At 49.7% G+C, this 17,106-nt stretch overlaps 2 protein-coding genes across 3 annotated transcripts in view; both read right to left on the reverse strand.

Annotated features, from left to right (window-relative positions):
* RAB6B (RAB6B, member RAS oncogene family) overlaps positions 1-90 on the reverse strand; it is a 27,390-nt gene extending 27,300 nt beyond the window's left edge. For both annotated transcript variants that reach the window (XM_026078566.1, XM_026078565.1), the window contains exon 1: positions 21-90. In XM_026078566.1, the coding sequence (XP_025934351.1) occupies positions 21-90 (70 nt within the window). The remainder of the gene's footprint in view (positions 1-20) is intronic.
* Positions 91-3,300: 3,210 nt separating this feature from the next.
* The window catches only part of SLCO2A1 (solute carrier organic anion transporter family member 2A1), a 41,901-nt gene continuing 28,095 nt past the window's right edge, over positions 3,301-17,106 (reverse strand). Inside the window, exons 5-14 of the mRNA XM_026078589.1 lie at positions 16,318-16,416; positions 14,426-14,559; positions 12,760-12,841; positions 11,339-11,503; positions 10,526-10,715; positions 7,165-7,324; positions 5,868-6,037; positions 4,726-4,790; positions 4,028-4,148; positions 3,301-3,421 (exon numbers count right to left, since the gene is read on the reverse strand). Of these exons, the coding sequence (XP_025934374.1) occupies positions 3,301-3,421; positions 4,028-4,148; positions 4,726-4,790; positions 5,868-6,037; positions 7,165-7,324; positions 10,526-10,715; positions 11,339-11,503; positions 12,760-12,841; positions 14,426-14,559; positions 16,318-16,416 (1,307 nt within the window). The remainder of the gene's footprint in view (positions 3,422-4,027; positions 4,149-4,725; positions 4,791-5,867; positions 6,038-7,164; positions 7,325-10,525; positions 10,716-11,338; positions 11,504-12,759; positions 12,842-14,425; positions 14,560-16,317; positions 16,417-17,106) is intronic.

The raw sequence follows: 17,106 nt of genomic DNA on the forward strand, positions 1-17,106 counted from the left end.
GTGCCCCCGCCCACACTCACCGCTCTGCTCCCCCAGGAAGACCAGCTTGAATTTCCGCAGGGGGTTCCCTAGCTCCCCTCCGGCGGACATGGTGCCGGGCCGAGCCGGGCCGGCCCGCGCTAGCCACCGCCCCCGGCCCTGCGGCGCGGCCCGCGGCGAGCGGGGGGGCGAAGGGGGCCGCGCCTGCGCGAGGCCGCCGCTGCCGCTGCTGCTTGTCGCTGCCGCTGCTGCCCGCCGCTGCCTGCCGCTGGGCCATCTCCAGTGACGCCCTCGCAGAGCTGCCCACCGCCTCTCCTGGGAGACTCAGCCGGGCAGATCTGTGCCCCTCATATTCATACCTCTCCTGGCCCTTACTCTTTATTGCACACGCTCGCCGCAGTGCTGCCTCTCCAGCCCCAGCGCTCAGCAGCTGTCACAGATGCATGCAGAGCTGCTCCAAGGCAGCAGTGAAATAAGTCCTTGCGTTTAATTACATGAATCTTGCTTCTGTTGCTGGCCCCTGGCCACAACAGCTTAAAGCAGGATGGCTCCCCCATGCAGAGCATTTCTGCGTCCCCAGCACAGCAGGCAGGCTCTGCAGCTCCTGTTGGGCTGCATGCTCGGCAGAGCCTGCTGCGCGATGTAGGGGACATTGGGTGGGACCGCATACAGCCCACCTGTGTAAATCCTTGCTGGCCCCTCAGCTTCGCTGCAAGCTAGCTTTGTCCAGGTAGCAGGGTACATGGCCAGGCAGGGGCATGGCTGCAACACAGCGGTGCCGCAGCTCAGGAAGGGCAGGGGCAAGAGGCTCAGCTTAATAGTGGCTCCCACGGGCAGAAGGGGCAAGCCCTTTCTGTTGATTTTTCCAGCTCTTTCTTCACACCAGCTCTTACCAGAGAGCCTTGAATGCTGCCAACTAACCTCCTACAAATGGGGTGAATGCACCCAGCATCTTCCTTTCACATTTATTTGTGCGGTACAGTTCATCCAAGCGGCAAGTGAGGAGGCTGTCTGGAAACAGTTCACTGCAGGTACTTTGAACCCTCTGCCTCAGCGGGCCCATCTCAGCCCTGTCCCATCTCAAACCCACGTGGGCAGCACCTTGTGCCCTGAGTGACTGTGAGGTGCTCAGTGAGGGCAACTCCAGACTCTGCACAGGTGAAATAGGGCTTTGCAAAGCAGCCTTGATGGGAAGGGGAAGCTCTGGGGTCCCCATGTTGGAGGACTCTGTGCACTGCAGGTGCTGGGAGCATCACCCCCACCCTTCAAGCACTGCTCCAGGCACCTGCAGACACCTCACGGCAGTGTGCAGGTGGCCTTCGGGAGGGCACCAGTGACATCTCGTGGCAGTGACAGTGCAGGTCTAGGTGGGGAGGGCCCAGGCCACCACACCAGGGAGGATAGGGAAGGCTCCTATTCTCCCTGGCTGGCCATGGTAGTCAGCCGGTCAGACCCAAAGGACCTGTCTCATAGCCACAGGAGCATGAGGTGGTGTTAGGTGAGGTAAGACCATGGTGAGATTTACCCCTGGATTAAAACCTGAAGTTCCAAGTCAGGAAACAACCCAAAGAGATGAGGGAACCAAGTCTGTGTCTTGTCTGAGAGGGAGCAAAGACCTATACCTAGCCGTGTCACACCATGCAGAGCTCAGTGTAGTGTGGGGTGCCTCCTGACAGCAGCATCCAACCAGCTCGGATGTCACCTGTTGCTGCCCCACCAGCCTATGGGCAACCCAGCCAGCTGCTCTGGGGTTTGGAGCCCAGCTGCCAAGTTCATTAGGATAAATGACTCATTAGGCATCAAGAATCACTGAAGTCTGACCCCCACCCTCTGGGAGCCAGCTTTTAAAGCTGAGATCTGCTAGTGCGACACTACATAAAATGACCCAGCACCCTCCTGACACTCTCCTTCACTTCAGGCCTCTGTAGGTATTTCATGTTGCACACTTAAAATCGATGACCAGTTTAGAAAGCACAGTGTACAGGATTGTGAGCTTAATTGCTGATGGGCACAGAGCTCTCATGGCCCCTCTCAGGGCCATGCTTTCTAAGATATGTGTTCCTCTGCATAGATTTGTCTGGAGCTTGATAGCAAATTGTTGGGTGCTGGAGAACAAGTACCTGGGCCAGATTTCTGCCTAGAGGAGCTGAGCTACTCCTTCATTACCTAAAGGTAATCTGAAAGATGCTGAGCTCCGTTGAATCTCCTCAGTCCTGGGGTCAGGAGAGCAGGAGCTCCATAGTGGAGCTGCAAAGGCCACTGTGAGGAACACCTCTGCTGTCATCCCTTTCCAGAGGTCTCCCAAAGGGCCTGTTGCTCAGAGGGAGACTTTCTTCCATAGAAAAGTCTGCCAAACACAGTGCGCCAAAGCTGCAATTCTTCCTGTTAGCTGGCAAGGGATAACAGCACCTCCCAGGATGTGACCTGCAGCCATCACAGGAACCTAACCCATGGTGAAAGGGGAAGGAGCTCATGGGGAGATCAGCAAAACACGATTGAAAAAGTGATGTTTATTAAAAAACACACAAACAAATATTCTGTAATAAACCACTAGTAATAACTTTTTACAATTTTCATGTACTGTGTCCACAGTGACCTGTGTGAGGGATACAGGGAAGGAGAGGGAAAGGGACAGTTCCCCAGTGCTTCTCAGACTTCTCCCCTGCTCTTGTCCCAGCCAGGCAGACATTGCCTGGCTTGTAACATGCTGAACCAAAGCAGGCTCTTTGGCCTGAGCAGGCACCTCTGTGGAAAAGGGATGAGGCTGGGCTGCAGACCTCTCCCGGCTCCTGCTCTCCTGCCCTTACCTCCTCCTGGAGACCTGTAACAGCTCAAATGTTCCTGCTTGCCTCGTGACAAGCCTTCAGTATTTCCCAAGAGGCAGTCATTGTGGCTGGAGGCTGCCCCCTTCCCAAAGCGATGGACAGGGCTTCGCCAGAGAACGTAGGAGGACCCGGTCCTGGACATGGCTAGTCCTGAGCTAGCCCTGGCACCCACGACCTAGCCCACAATCACCCTGGCAGGTTCCTACTGAGGTTGGTTACAGAGCTGGCACAAGGCAGTGCTTGCATTGTAACGTGGGTGAGCTGCTGGTGGGTGATCGCAGTCCTCCCGAAGATCCTGGCTGGCAAGTCCCTTCTCGGCAGCACAGATGTTTCACTGCGGGCTGGGTAGGTGGGTTGCAGTGCAAGTTGCAGTAGAGGAGTTTGGAGCTTGTCTGCTAATATGAAGTTGCTCCCTTACAAAAAAAACATTGACAAAGTACTGGTAGTGGGTACAGGCAGGCTGGGGAGGTGCATTCAGAATCAATCCTTGGGCAGGCTACACCAGACCAGCTGCCTTCTCTTGCACATTGTATTCCTTGCTTTTCTTCACTTTCCAGCTGATGAGGACAAGAAGCATGGTGCCTATCACTTTGTACCCAATCTGCAGGCCTAAGTATCTGTCAAGAGAAAAGAGAAGAGCATCATTCCTGTCAGGAGCAACACAGGGCCTTGTCCTGTCTAAAGATGGCATTGCTACGGTGCAGGGAATGGAGCCCAGCTAGCCCCATCCTGCTCAGCACTGAGTTGAGTTGTGGCCTGTTCCCATTCCAGCTTCAGGTGCTGCTGTACTGGGACACACTAGGGCAGGATTCTTCCTCTACATCAGGACATGGCCTGTGCTGCGCTTGTGTGTTTGGAGCCAGACCTAGAGGTATGCAGGGGCCATGAGAACTCAGGGACCTGCTTTGTTGTCCTCCAATTTCTACCTTGAAAATAATCCCAAGGGAGCTGGATTTTCTTGGTGAGGCAAGATGACTAGTGAACCTGACAAGGACACACATCTCTCCAGGATGGAGCCCCAAGCACCCAAGCCTAGGCTCCAGGAACTGCCTCTTAGCAAGTCCAGGGGATGTTGAGAACGAGTGTGGGGCATGAGCATGGTACATTCACCTTCCTGGGGGTATTTCTGGACCTAGCCAAAGGTTTTTGAGGTTTCTGCAGAAACACTGCACGTGTGTGTGCATGCGGCGGTGACCCAGTGGAGTGAGCGCGCGCGTGGGTACCTGTTGCGGAGGAAGTCATTGTTGTAGTAGGCGCAGAACCTGCGTTGGGTACACTGTTTCTGCCAGTAGATGCAGGAAGAGTCAATGAGGGCACCGAACATGGCTGGAGCTGGCAACCAGGCTTTGGAGAGAGAGGCTGGGTCAGGCCACATGTCGCCTGCCGGCACTACTGACTCCCCTTCCTGTCCTGCAGTGTCACATGCTTGTGTGCCTAAATACCTCAACCTCTGGGGTCAAACCCAGCAGCTCTCAAAGCAAGCCTGAATGGTACTCTGTTTATTGATTTCCCTTTGCCTGCTGCCCCTTTGCCTCCCTGAGAAGGTTCAACATCTCTTGTCCTCCGAGTGAACGCTTTAGCAAGTTATCCACTTCCTGTTGTTTCTTGGAGACCCTTCAACACCACCAGGGRGAGATCTCAGTTGGTTGCTGGAGCTATGGCAAATCAGGATCTGTCCCTCACCGCTGCATCACAGAGCGTGGTTGTAAATGAGGGTTTGCAGCCTTTTATTCGAATGGGGAAAAATAAGGATCAAACCCAAACCAGGTTGCACACTGCAGGGACCTGCCAAATGGCCCAAGTTAGTCATACCAGAAAGGGACAAGAGGCTCTGAGAGCCCTGCTGTCTTCCCTTTGTTTTCCCCCTGTTTAGGCAGTTGTTGAAAGGTTGTGTGGGAGCTGTAAAGAGATGGACACTCACCTAACACTCTCATTAGTAAGAACTGGACTCCAATAGCAAATGACTTCTCATCTTGATTCACCACCCTGCAGGAGAGAAGTCACAAGAGTTGAGAGTTAGCAGAAAGCTGTGCTTGTCGCTGAGTGCGGACAGCTACCATGCATGGCTGTGGCACTGCATTCAGGGTTTCTGGGTTCACTGAATCTAACAGGAGCCATCAGGTTTAGCTACTTCAAACCACATTTCTCCCCGGGGACTAAGAACAGAAGAGAGCTGGGAAGCTGGGGAGCAGTTGCTGAATGATTCTCAGGAGAGTGGGATGAGATCAGAGGTCCTCACTAGAGAGCTCTGCCTGGAAACCCATAGGGATTTTCAGGGAAAAGTCATGAAGGCAAAGTGTGGAGTTTAGTTTTTAAGAAATGTCTTGCTCAGTTTTCCCAGAAAGCCAAACACAAACAGCAGTGTTATTGAAAACTGGGAACACTCCACTTTTTAGAAAATGTCATCTTAAGTAGCTGGTTTCCCAACTAGGAGTGGTGGGGGATGGTGGGGGTCACTGATAGGGGCATTCAAAGTGTGCAAACAAGAGGCGTTCCTGCTTTCTACAGACCCTCTTTGGCAAGTTTCCTAAGAAAAGGGAAACCTGCAAAATTGGTTCACTTAGTGAAAAAGCCCATCTCCTCGTCAGATGTTTATTCAACACTAACATATTGCCTGGCTCTCATGGCGATGCTCAGTCACATTTCACATACCCCACCCTGGGCAGATGTCCTCACTGCCCCAACTCAATGACAGGTAATTTACACCCCCTCTGAATTTAGCCCTGTCCAAACTTGGCATATTTACATGTTTAAGAGGCAAGTTCTGCAACTGGTCACATGACAACTTTCCTTGTGACTTCATGGGCATGAAAGTGCTATGGGTTTGAAAACCCAGTCTCTGGCCTGGAAGAAGGGGGTAAATAGTGGATTGGAAATGAAGAAGAAATCACTCTGGGCTGAGCCTTTTGTGTCCCAAAGTGGGGGGGAGGAAGGAGAGCTGAGAGAGGTTTCTTCCTTCCACAACTCCTAAGAAGCTGCTTGGAGGCTCCATTAATCCCAGTGCAAGAAGCCCAGCAGATTGTGCTTTACATGTGCCTTGTGAAACCCTGGCCTGTTACTCACCGTAAAACCATCATGTAGAGGGGATTGTGGGACAGGCATGCTACCAGTGCAGCAAATGAGATGAGGAATATGGCAGGAAGGAGCATGTGGGAACAGCTGAGGGGACAGGACCCAGTCTTTGCTGAGGACAGCCCATTCACAGCAGGGATCAGGGAACAGTTCTTGTAGGCCTGCTGGAAACAGTTGGAAAAACTGTAAAGCTCCAGAAGTCAAGAGTGGGATTTTCAGCAACAYGACAGGCTATGGAGCTAGCTGGAGGAAAATTACTTCCTGAACCTGTGGCAGGAGTGAGAGAAGGACAGGGGCAATGTTTTGAGAAATACTGTCAATGAGTGTTTACTGCACGCAGGAATTTGGCAACCATAAGGATAGAGGCAAATCGAAATCATTGCTCCCGGGCCCTGACTTTGTGTGAGTGTGATGAGTGCATCAATTCCAATTTTAATGGAACAGCCCTGGCTTCCCATCAGGTGACCCAGCATCCTGCAACATGGTGTGCTGCCATTTTTCATTTTGCTGAGCAAACTCCCAGGGCTTTATAGAAATTCCCCAGTATTGTTGTGATGGTGCGCTACACCAAGGCAGATCTGCCCTCATCTAAGTGAGGACTAGCAGCCTGGTGCTCCAAGTCATGAGAAATGGTTGGTGTGAACCTCAGAGGCATTGGAGGTCTTGCTTCGCTTGGAAGAACCACTGATGATCTCCTGGTGTTTTATGACCGATTTATTCAGAATATTAAATTACTGGAAGATCTGCATACCAGCAGCACAATGAAGTCTCACTCTCCAGCTGCCCATCTCCCAGCTCTAGCCCTTGACATGCATTCACACAGTGTCTTGCAGTCTCTATCACCTAGTGACATCTACCCTGTGCTAGTCAGGCACCACCTAATTCTCCATCCTTTATGCACACACAGATGCCTGTTTTTGGCAGTGCAATGTGCCCAGTTCATGCTGTCCAACTTCAGATGCAGCATTCTGACATTTCCCAGTTTTCATGTCCTTGCTCACACAGTATCGAAGGAGTCTGGCTTCCTCCATCATGCCTTTGAAAGACTCCAACTCCTCAGACACACCTCCCTGCTTGCCAGGTCTAAACTGCTCCACTGTGTTGTTACAGTTCACATTTTTCATATTTTACGCCATTGCTGTAGCCTCCACTGTCACCAGCAAGAAAGGTGCATTCTGCTTTGCAAACCCTCAAATTTTTAGGAAACACTTTGAATTCTGGCTCTTCAAGGCAACTGCATGGACAAGATAGCTCAGCTGTGTGGCCACGTCCTGGCCCTGCTACTCACCACATGTTTGGGTGTGGAAGAATTAGCAGTGCTGTTCGTGCAGCCAGCAAAACAAGGAGAGATGTACTCCACATTGTTTTCTCCACATACTGGGTGAAAGATGTGTTCAGAGCAGTAGCACCCACTGGGGGACTTAACCTGCTGTTGGGAACTTGATGTACTGCCAAAAGTCAGAGAATAAAAAAAGAATTAAAAAATAGGACAGGAGGAAAAAAATCTTTCCCCAGACCTGTTACTAGTTAACCAATTTACCCGTTCCTATTTGTGTTGGGTCACTGCCAGTAGCAGTCTGGCCTTCTGCCGGATCCCGATCCCCTACAGGTACCTCTGCAGTTTATAATGAACTTAGCAGTAATTATATTATGTCTGCAAATGAGCACTCACACACCTTTTTTTTTCTCCAGCTGAAAACTAATCAGCAAATACCTGGGGAAATGTGTCTGGGCCCTATCCGAAACTGCACAAACAGATGTGCAAAAAGCACTGGCTGGAAACACCATTCAGATGGAAACTGGAAGCAGGCTAGTTTCCAAACAAACCTGATGACAGAGTGAAAGTCAAGAGGACAAAACTAATTTATCTGTTCTGTCTTGCCTTACTACCTAAGGGAATTCATTTGCTGGAGAAGCACAGTTCATATTCTACAGGAATCCAACATCAGGGCCCCATCCTTGGGCATGATGGGCAAGGGGTAGAGCTCAGGTTTGCACATCTGCATAGCTAACAGCTACCTAGAGCTCTACATGAAAGGCGTTTTCATTCTTATGCACTGCTGCCATTGCAAGGGGAAAGGTTTCCAATGTAATACAGGGTAACAGCTGGAGGTGGCCAGGGCAGTCTGGGTAACAAACTGGACTCATGAAGCTTGCAGGTGTTGCAGAAGAATACATGAGAAGAGGGAGAGGGGAGAAGATCTGAAAGCTGTAATTATAAGAAGCTGAGAGGAGCTGAGCCCAATTATTGCTTGAGAAGTGAGATTTACTGAGCCCCTGATAAAGTCCCTGATGAGGTGAATGGTTCTACTTGCTTATAATCTCCAAGGAGATGACCTCTTTGGGTTTGTCAGGCAGTGCTTTTGTGTTTTCGGTTCCCTTCTAGACAGCACAAGGCAGGGAAGGTGCAAGCACCCCTTAGCATACCTTTTCCTCCTGGTACTCACTGCAAACTGTTGCAAGAAAGAGCACAGGCAACTTATTCACAGGTCTTTCTGAAGCAGCCTTGTGACACTTGTGGACTGACTCTTACCAGGTAGACACCAGCAGCTCTGCAAGCCCAGAAGCTGCTAGAGGCTAGAGGATCCACCCTAAGCTCTCAGAAGCCTACAGCCCCAATGGTCCCACCCCATATGTTACATAAGTTTGCAGAAAAGGAAAGCAGTGAGCTACATCTGTGAGCTAAGGACTCTGGCAACAAATATGGAAGGCATAAAACGAGTCGCTGCCTTCCCCTAGCCTCTTCTTTCATGGACATCCCTCTGCCAGCTCCCAGCTATGTCAGCAAAGCCCATCAAGACTGGTGTATCTCAGAGAGGCTGAGACAGGCAGTCAATCTGACACTAGTAGCAGGAGACAAACATTGTATGAAGGCTATGTGGCAGTTCCTGGCTTTCAGACGCGGAGGTTTTGCAAAGGTGATGACAAGATGCCTTCTAAAATTTAGCTCAGAAAGAACTGGGTCTTGAGCTGAGGGATATCCTTGTATTTGAAGTCTTGCTCTCACATAAAAAGCAGGGATGTCAGTGCCTCACTGGGTATCTTCAGAGCTGAGGCCATTCTCTCCAGATAATGCTTCTGGCTGGGACTGCATCCAGCAGGGCTGCACACTGAGCTCTTTTACTTCCCTGTGATACATGGATGCAGGGAGTGGGGAGAGAAGGGATGCCGTGGTGCTGCTAGGGATCTTACATGTCTCCCGTTCCACTTCTGCCCTCAGTTTAGCTACTTGGACACTGGCAAGCAGCTTCATTACCAAAATGAAGGGAAAAAAGCGTCTGGGAATGTCCTTGTTCATATGCCTTCACATGCTCCTGACTTTCACAGCACATTCTGTGCAGATCTCATTGCAAACTATAAACACGCCATCCACTAACTATACATTCGCTTGCAGAGTTCTGTTGCTTTCCTTTGCTCTGGTTATTTGAGTGKTTTTTTTAAGTGGGCAAGGGGAGAAGTGCATTGACTGCCCTGTCCCTCACCCCTCTGACATACCCCTGGGACAAGTGGCTTATCACTGGTGAAGGGAAATATTTGTATGAAAGCCCCTTGCTGAAATGTTGGCAGTGCATTGGGAAATGGGTCGAGTATGAGGCACTTGACAACAAGCTTGGAGTGGAGTCTAAATGTGGTTTTTATCTTAAAAAAGTAAAAAGATGTGATAAGAGCCAGAAGTTTCCACCCAGGCGAGCACAAATGCAACTCCCAGCCGGGATGAGGAGAGCAGGCAACCTGCCCATGTGTGGGGCTGATTTGGACATGGGCACTGATACCACACATCAGTGACTCTTTCCCCCCTAGAAATCCAGAGCTAGAGTGAAAAATATACCCTGTTTGCTTGATACAGACAATCATGGATAAATGCCCTCACCATTAGATCTCCTCCTGGCAGTGGGATTCAGGAGTGAACAGGAGAGTGGCCAGATCTCCTGCCCTTTCTCCTCCATGTGCATATATTCCACCCCCACAGATATTCAGGTCAGAAAGGGTCATTAGATCATCTGATTTGAACTAAGTTGTGCATGACAGGCCAGAGCTGTTCCAAAGGCTCTGCTGGAGCCCTCACTGTCTAAAAATGACTACAGAGTGCAGGGGCTGAGATAAGGTGTCTGAAGAGTTTGTTACTATGGAGCAGAGCACTCCTATTCTGAAGGACTCCTGGCATGTCCTCCTCCAACAGCTGACACTCAGGTAGCCAAACAGCCTTCAGAAACTCACTGCGTGGTGCCATGTCCTATCCCAGGGGCTCCTTCCTAACCCCAAACAGCCTAGCTCTGTCAACTGGGAACAGCTCATAGGAATGGGATCCACAGCTTGCTTTGCCTGGTCTCGTGTGCAGGCTGGTGGGACTCTGCCCTGTCTGCTTTGATGGGACCAAGCTGCATCATGTTCAAGGAAACACAGTCACTGTGAGCAGAAGTAGCAGGAAAACAGTCTACAGGGATCTTGTCGATGAGCAGCTAGCACTTCCTGCCTGGCCTGCCTGCTTATGTGTGAGCCAAGGGCCACTGTGGACCACAGGATGGGTTACCCTCAGATGGGTGTAGGGGATTTGCCAGTTGACAGTGAGAGACATCCCTGCAGTAAGTCAAGAGCTAGTGAGAGGAGGAATTAAGGCATAGAAACAACCCAAGTGGGTGTGTTGTTACCTGGAGGGGTAGATCCCATCAATGCGCCCTGTGGAGCAGCCCATGAAGAAGATAGGCAGGCAGATGAGGATGGAGAAGACAAGCACCACCACAGCAAACCGTGGGATGGCCCGGAGGGAGAAGGCAAAGCGTTTCATGACTATTCCTCCTAAGAGCATCCCAAGTGCTGCTGCTGGCAGGTTCACAGCTCCTGCAGAGGAACAGAGGTATTAGCCTGAGGTCCTGCCAAGACCTATCTGCTATCGGGGGTGGAGGCAGTAGTTTTGTGGCCCTCATGGTGGCTGGGCTGACCACGCTGTTACTGAAGATGGACCAAAGACAAAGGCAGCTGACACCTACAAGAGGTCTCAGCCTCAGAAGTCTGACTAGAGATGCAGGATCAAGCTTGGTGCATAATCATTGTCTGTTGACTTGCTTTTGCCAACTTCTTTAAGCATCATTGAGATCTGTTCCTGCTTCACCCGTGTAGCAGGGCTGCACGTTTCCAATGAGAGCTGTTTCTGGCCCACAAGTGCAAGCAAACAAATGCAGTCAGTCACTGAGAGGCTGCATGACAGGGATCAGCCTGGCCTCACCCCTGCTGGCATCTCAGGGCAGGAAAAGGAAAAACTCATCAACTGGCTCAAGGTGGTTGCCAGGTCTCACCTGCACCCTTCCCAGATGCTGCACTAGGAAAATGAGTTTCCAGTAACTTCCTTATAAAAAAGCCTAGGAAATGTGGGCAGGTGGTTCCTTGTTGGTGAATGTATTTTCCACCCTATGGCTGCACCTGTTAGAGTTCAGGTGCATGTGCCTTCATCAGGCCGTGCTCACCAATGAGAAAGTTGGCATAGGAGGATGTGGCACCATACTGCTTCTCCAGAAACTTGTTGAGGAAGGTGGCAAGACCTGCAATGACTGAGGAGAAGCTGCACTGAGCCAGCACTAGGAGGATGAAGAGAGGGTTGAGGAGCAGTCTGAGGAAGATCTTTGGGAATCCTACAAGGAAACAGTGGGAAAAATATAATTCAGCCATATGTTCCTCACATCAGCAATTCATACCATGAAAGAAACCCCTTAGACAGACTATTCCCAGTGAGCTAATGCAGGGGGCGTCTAAGGACATGGGAAAAATGGAGAGAGGGAACCCTGATTTGGCCAGGCAGCTGACAGGACAGTGACCAAACTGCCCTGAGAGACAAGGTGGAGGGCCGATTCTGCCCACCACCCTCCCTCCCTCCCACACTGTCCATGATTCCAAATCCACAAGCCTTCAGAGCGTTTAGCAGCCATAGTGCATTTATTTTTTGAAGTTGGGGCCATATTCTTGGATGGCACAAATGAGCAAAAGGGCATGGGTTTCAGTGGAGCTACATTGACTGAGCATGGGGAAGGTCTGATGCCTGACACTGTGGATCATGATGTATTTTCCTTATGGGATGATGTATCACCCCTGCCCTAACCAGGACAGCCTGGCTTTTCAGCACAGTCAGAGTGACTCCAAGCTACTCAGGAGCTCTGTTTGTTTGCTGTCTAATTAGCTTTCCTTTTCTAGCATAGAGTGCTGTGGAGACCTGGCATCATTCATCAAAGTCCAGTGAGAAGGAAAAGGGAACTGACAGCCACAAGATGTGACTGCAGTGGATGGGGAGGGAGGGAATGTGTTTATCTGGAAAGAAGGCATTATGCAGCTAAAAAAAATCATTAAACTGGTCCCTCTGTCTCATCAGCGACATCCCTACTCAAGCCCATTTCAGCTGAACATAAACAAATTGGTGTAAGCTGCAACGTAGCAATCTTCTTAAAGCAATGGCTAGTGGTGCCTGCAGTCCCTACCGTTCCCATGCAACAGCAGGCTAAACACTCTGCGTAGCGTTTTCCAGGGTACTCATGTCATTTAAGAATCTCAGACTTATTTTCAGAAATGACTCAGGCCCCACAGACTTCTTGTGAGATGGAGGCTGTGTCTGTCTTCCAGTAGTTCTTAGTGAATGACTGTGTCTGCACAGCATGTTGTGCTGTGCAGTTAGGGGCTTAGGCGTTGGGCATGGTAGGACCCTGGAGGTCCCCAAGCTGGCTCCAGTGTCTCCACACAATGCAATGGAGACACCTGAAGACTCTTGACAAACACTCTCAGCTCAAAAATGCGCACATGGTGGAGACCACCATGCCCTGGTATGTCTGGAGGCAGCAGTGTGGGGCACAACGCCTTCCACATACACTATCCCCCTTGCCATTAAGTGACAGTTCTTTACTTTTTATGAATTCCAGCAAGGAGATTTCTTCAGCCTCTCCCTTCTCCGTCTTCCTCAGCATGCCAGACTCTGAATTTGGGTCCTGGGGAGGGAGAGAAGAACAGCCAGAGGTGAGAGGGGAGCACTTGTGTGTGGTTAGTACAGTCCAGGTAAGGAGCTAGGTTGGAGGGGGACGATATTGCTATTTATCAGAAATGATCTTTTACTTCCTGCCAAGCCTGACAATTTGCTTGAGTTTGCTCAAAGACTCACTGCAACTATTCAGTAGAGCTGAAAGACAAAAAAGCTTGTCCTATCCTGAGAGTTTTAAAGAGTTTGTGGAGTTTTCCTCTCCTGAACCCTGACAGAAGTAAAGACATCACTTTTTTAATTCTGCAAAAGGTCTGAAAATGAAATTTGGAGGTGAATCAACTGAAGTCTGTTGTGTCCTCTAATTGTAATTATGAAATATTTTGGTTTTAATTTTGACCTTAAAAATGATAATTAAGCTACTTCAAACAACAAACTATTTTTGAACCTAAACCATGAGTCTTGGGTTTAAAAACGCTGAATTGGAGCATTTTGATAATTTTGGATTTTTTTTTGTTTTAATAGGAAACTTGTCTCTTTTCTTTAACATTTTTCCAAAGAAAAAGCACATTTTTCAAACACCTCTGCCTGACTTTATTCCAGCACTCCTCCCCTATATCCTGCACTTTGAGATACTCTGCTTCGAGCAGAGGCTCTCTATGCTGATGACTTTGCTAATGTCAGCGGAGTGAAACCTTGCAGAGGACTGGGCAGTAGGGTGTTAAGATACAGCCTTTGCCAGCAGACTGGAGCACAATCAGTTAGGGTACCCCAGAAGGGTCAAGTCACCAAGTGTAGACCCCCAGGAAGCCATCTAGCCACCCCCTCCCAGGTCTACCAAAAACCTTCTCAACAGATGCTGTCTAATTTTGTCTTAGGAGCTTGTAACGCTGGAGCTTACACAGCTTTGCTCTGCTAGAGGAAATCACACCAGTGCTCAGCTGGCCTGCCTGTAAGAAAGACTTCCACTTGCTCTAACATGAGTCTTTCAGAGTTTTCCGTTTGTGTAATGGAAGCTCATCCCATTTGCTTTGTATCTGGCCCTACTCTTCAGCTGAGCAGTTTCACTGCTAGGCTGTATGACATATGGCACTCCTCAGTCTGTCCAGTGATCTGAACCAACACCAGCTTCCCCTGCTCTGCTGGTGGATGGCAGCACCAGGGTGGATGGACTCATTTTACCATAGTTTAAGGTCCATGAGAGAGTGACTCTCAGTAAGCCTGTTGAGACCAGGGCCAGGCTGGCCACACAGAGCAGAGCCTGCAGGAATTGCACACAAGGAGAGGGCAAACAGGAAAGGAGGCACAAGAAGGGAAGCAGCTGATGGTAAAGGTGCGAGGTCTGCTTTTTGCCTGCAGAGCTGTGGCAGTTCTGGCTTTCCCACTTATGGTGAAGGAATGAAGGGCCCTGCCCCTCATCTGCTAGAGGCATGGAGCTGGTTTGGAAGATTTTTCACTTATGAGTAATTACAAACTCATCTCAGAAAGGTTCCTGTAGTCTCTTCCTCCCCTGCATCCATCTTCTCTAGGGGCAGGTATTCCCACCCAGAGCAGCTCTGGCAAGAAGATGTCTGGCCCTCCAGAGCTTGGGTCTTACCTCTCCTTTGAGCATGTACCGAGGGAAAAAGAAATAAGGAATGGAGGTGATCACCAAGCAGCCTGAGGAGATCAACAGTCCTAGCCACCAGGCTCCAATCCACCGCTGGTCCTTTGGTGTCAGACTCACTGTGGCTGCAAGACACAAGGACCCATCTTAAGAGTTCTGTTCCTGCATGTCTTAACAGCAAAAGGGGCAAACTGTCCATTCAAATATGGACCAGTGGAGCACAAAGGATTGGTATGGGCCTGTGTGTGGCACAGTCCCTTCTACACCAGTTGCCTTCTGCGCAAATGGAAAAAGTGGAGCTCCCACCAGTGTCCATAATGGGCGCATCAGCCATGAGTGCTACATATCTGTGGGTCCCTTCACTTGACTAGATGTGGTCGTGTTTTTACTTCCTTTCCTCTAGCAAGGAACCTGTCCCACCACTCCTTATCCAAACCACACTGAGCTTCACAAGTGCATGTAATTCAAATTTAGTTTGCCAAAATATGCATATGGCACAGATTCAAGTATTCCCTGTCGAGCCAGTCAGCAACACAGTGATTATGGGGGCCTAACTCTATCCCTCTTTGCCTCAGGCACATGATTTGTTTGGAATGTGGTTGGCTACAGAGCTTGTCTAGTGAAGATGGGGAGTGGAAAATTGCACAGCCACTTTCTTGGAAATAATTGCTTTCCCATTGTTCCAGCCTTGGTAACTGTCTGCTTGCAGAGATCAAGGGAAGGACCTGTGCTGGTGGAAGAGCATTTTTAATGAGAGCAATTTCCGAGTGGATAAAGCTCCGGGCACTCACACCCTTCTCCGGAAAAAGGAGGAGAGACGAGAGCCATTCCATCCCCAACACAGACATCCTTCAGATGGGCCAGTGTTACTCACAGGAGGTCGAAAGATTGCTTGGCTTGGCATGGAGAGCACATCTCCCCATTGTTACGATTTTATGAGTGGAAAAGGAACAAACAGTAGTCTCAGGCCTTTGCTGGTCTGTGCAGGCTTCCTGCCAGGCAGGAATAACCCGGGGTGCGGTGTGAGAAGAGCCCACACCCCGCCAAAACAATCGCCTGACTTCCCCAAACAGGACCAATCCACTCCGGGTGCAGACGTCATCATGAAGCGACCACACAGAGACTGCTAAATCTGTCTGTCGCCACAAGGACCAAGCCAAGGCTTTTTTGCCATTTCCTGCTTTGGATTCATTTATTATTCTTATCAGGCACCAGACAAAAATGTCACAYGGGCTCTGATCTCTTTATGGAAACACAGGAAAAACCACATTAATGATGAAGTTGGGGAGAATTCTTTAGTGATTAAGTTACCAGAAATCATAAGCACGCACCGCAGATAAAGAAAATAAGCCCTGTGGCAGGATGCTGACCTGGTCCCACTCTCTACAGAGGCTGTGTACTGCTGAAGGGTAGAGGAGAGCATGCCGAGCAGATTCGAGCCTCCCCATGCACACTTAGGACAATGGCTGCCAATGGTAGTCTTCTCCCTCCCAGGACACTTCACTACTGTCTCTGCTCCTCTCCACTGTGCTAGAATAATGCAACACTTTCTCAGCATGGTGGCAGCAGGCACATTTCAGCAGTGACAGGCAGTATTTCAGTTCGGCACAATACATGATTAAGATGTGAGAACATCCCCACTGCTGGACTCTGCCTGAACAGCAACTGCAGGTACAACCTACGGCCATCCATAGCCTTCTTCGTGGGGAGACAGAGTGGATAAGCACACTCAGTGGTGTTATTCCAGGTCAGGTCTTTCTGGGAGAGTGGGTTTTGTGAGTCACTGGAGCAAGGCACATGCTCCTGCCACCAATCATTTCAGAATGACCTTCTGATTCACAGAGGGCTGTTAGAAAGTCCAGCGCTACCTGGGAAATACTCACCAATGTCAACTCTTCCAATATCCACAAAGAGCCGCAGCACCACAGATCCCAGCAAATATCCAAAAGCAGGGCCAAACACTGCGATGGAGAATAGGATGGCTAAAAGGAGGGGAAGGAACCAGTGTAAGCAAGCCATTACTGAGGCAACAGTAGCTTCACTGCAGATATGGCATTTGTCTTCTTATGTGAAGCAGGGAAGACATCACAACATGCAGAAGACAGAAAATCATCTTTTATTGAGTGACAGATGACGAACAGCTCCCTGCTGTTCATATATTGAATGTGCTGTTTATCCAACAGTGTTAGAAGYTAGACAGGTACCTGCCTTTCAAAAAAAGCCTCTCTGCTCTATTGAGATCAAAGCTTTCCTGATATGCTCAAAGTTTGCAGCTATGTTTTCAGTATCAGTGATTCACCATGACAAAATGGGAAACTTTGGGAGTCTAATCCCAAAGGCTTTCCCTTCTCCTTAAATGCTTACCTTATTTTGAAATATCTGGTTTTGACTTCTAAATCACTCTGATGCCTTTGGCTGCTTCAAAGACATTGTTCAGCACCAAGAGAAATCAGGTTCTTAAATAACTTACGCACTGAACTGGAAGATCATGTAGGGGCTCCAGGCCCAGCTGAGCTCTACCATTCACAGGGAAAAGATTCACAGTTTAACATGTAAGCCAACACCTACTTCAATGGGATCAGAAATCCTCCTAAGCTTGGGAACCTCTCTCTTGGAGGGGCTGGTGGCTGATTCCATAGCAACAATGTCAACTTTGAAGCCTTGCTGCAAAA

Source organism: Apteryx rowi, unplaced genomic scaffold (genome assembly GCF_003343035.1).
Source record: "Apteryx rowi isolate R43461 unplaced genomic scaffold, aptRow1 scaffold_480, whole genome shotgun sequence".
Classification (NCBI taxonomy): Eukaryota; Metazoa; Chordata; class Aves; order Apterygiformes; family Apterygidae; genus Apteryx; species Apteryx rowi.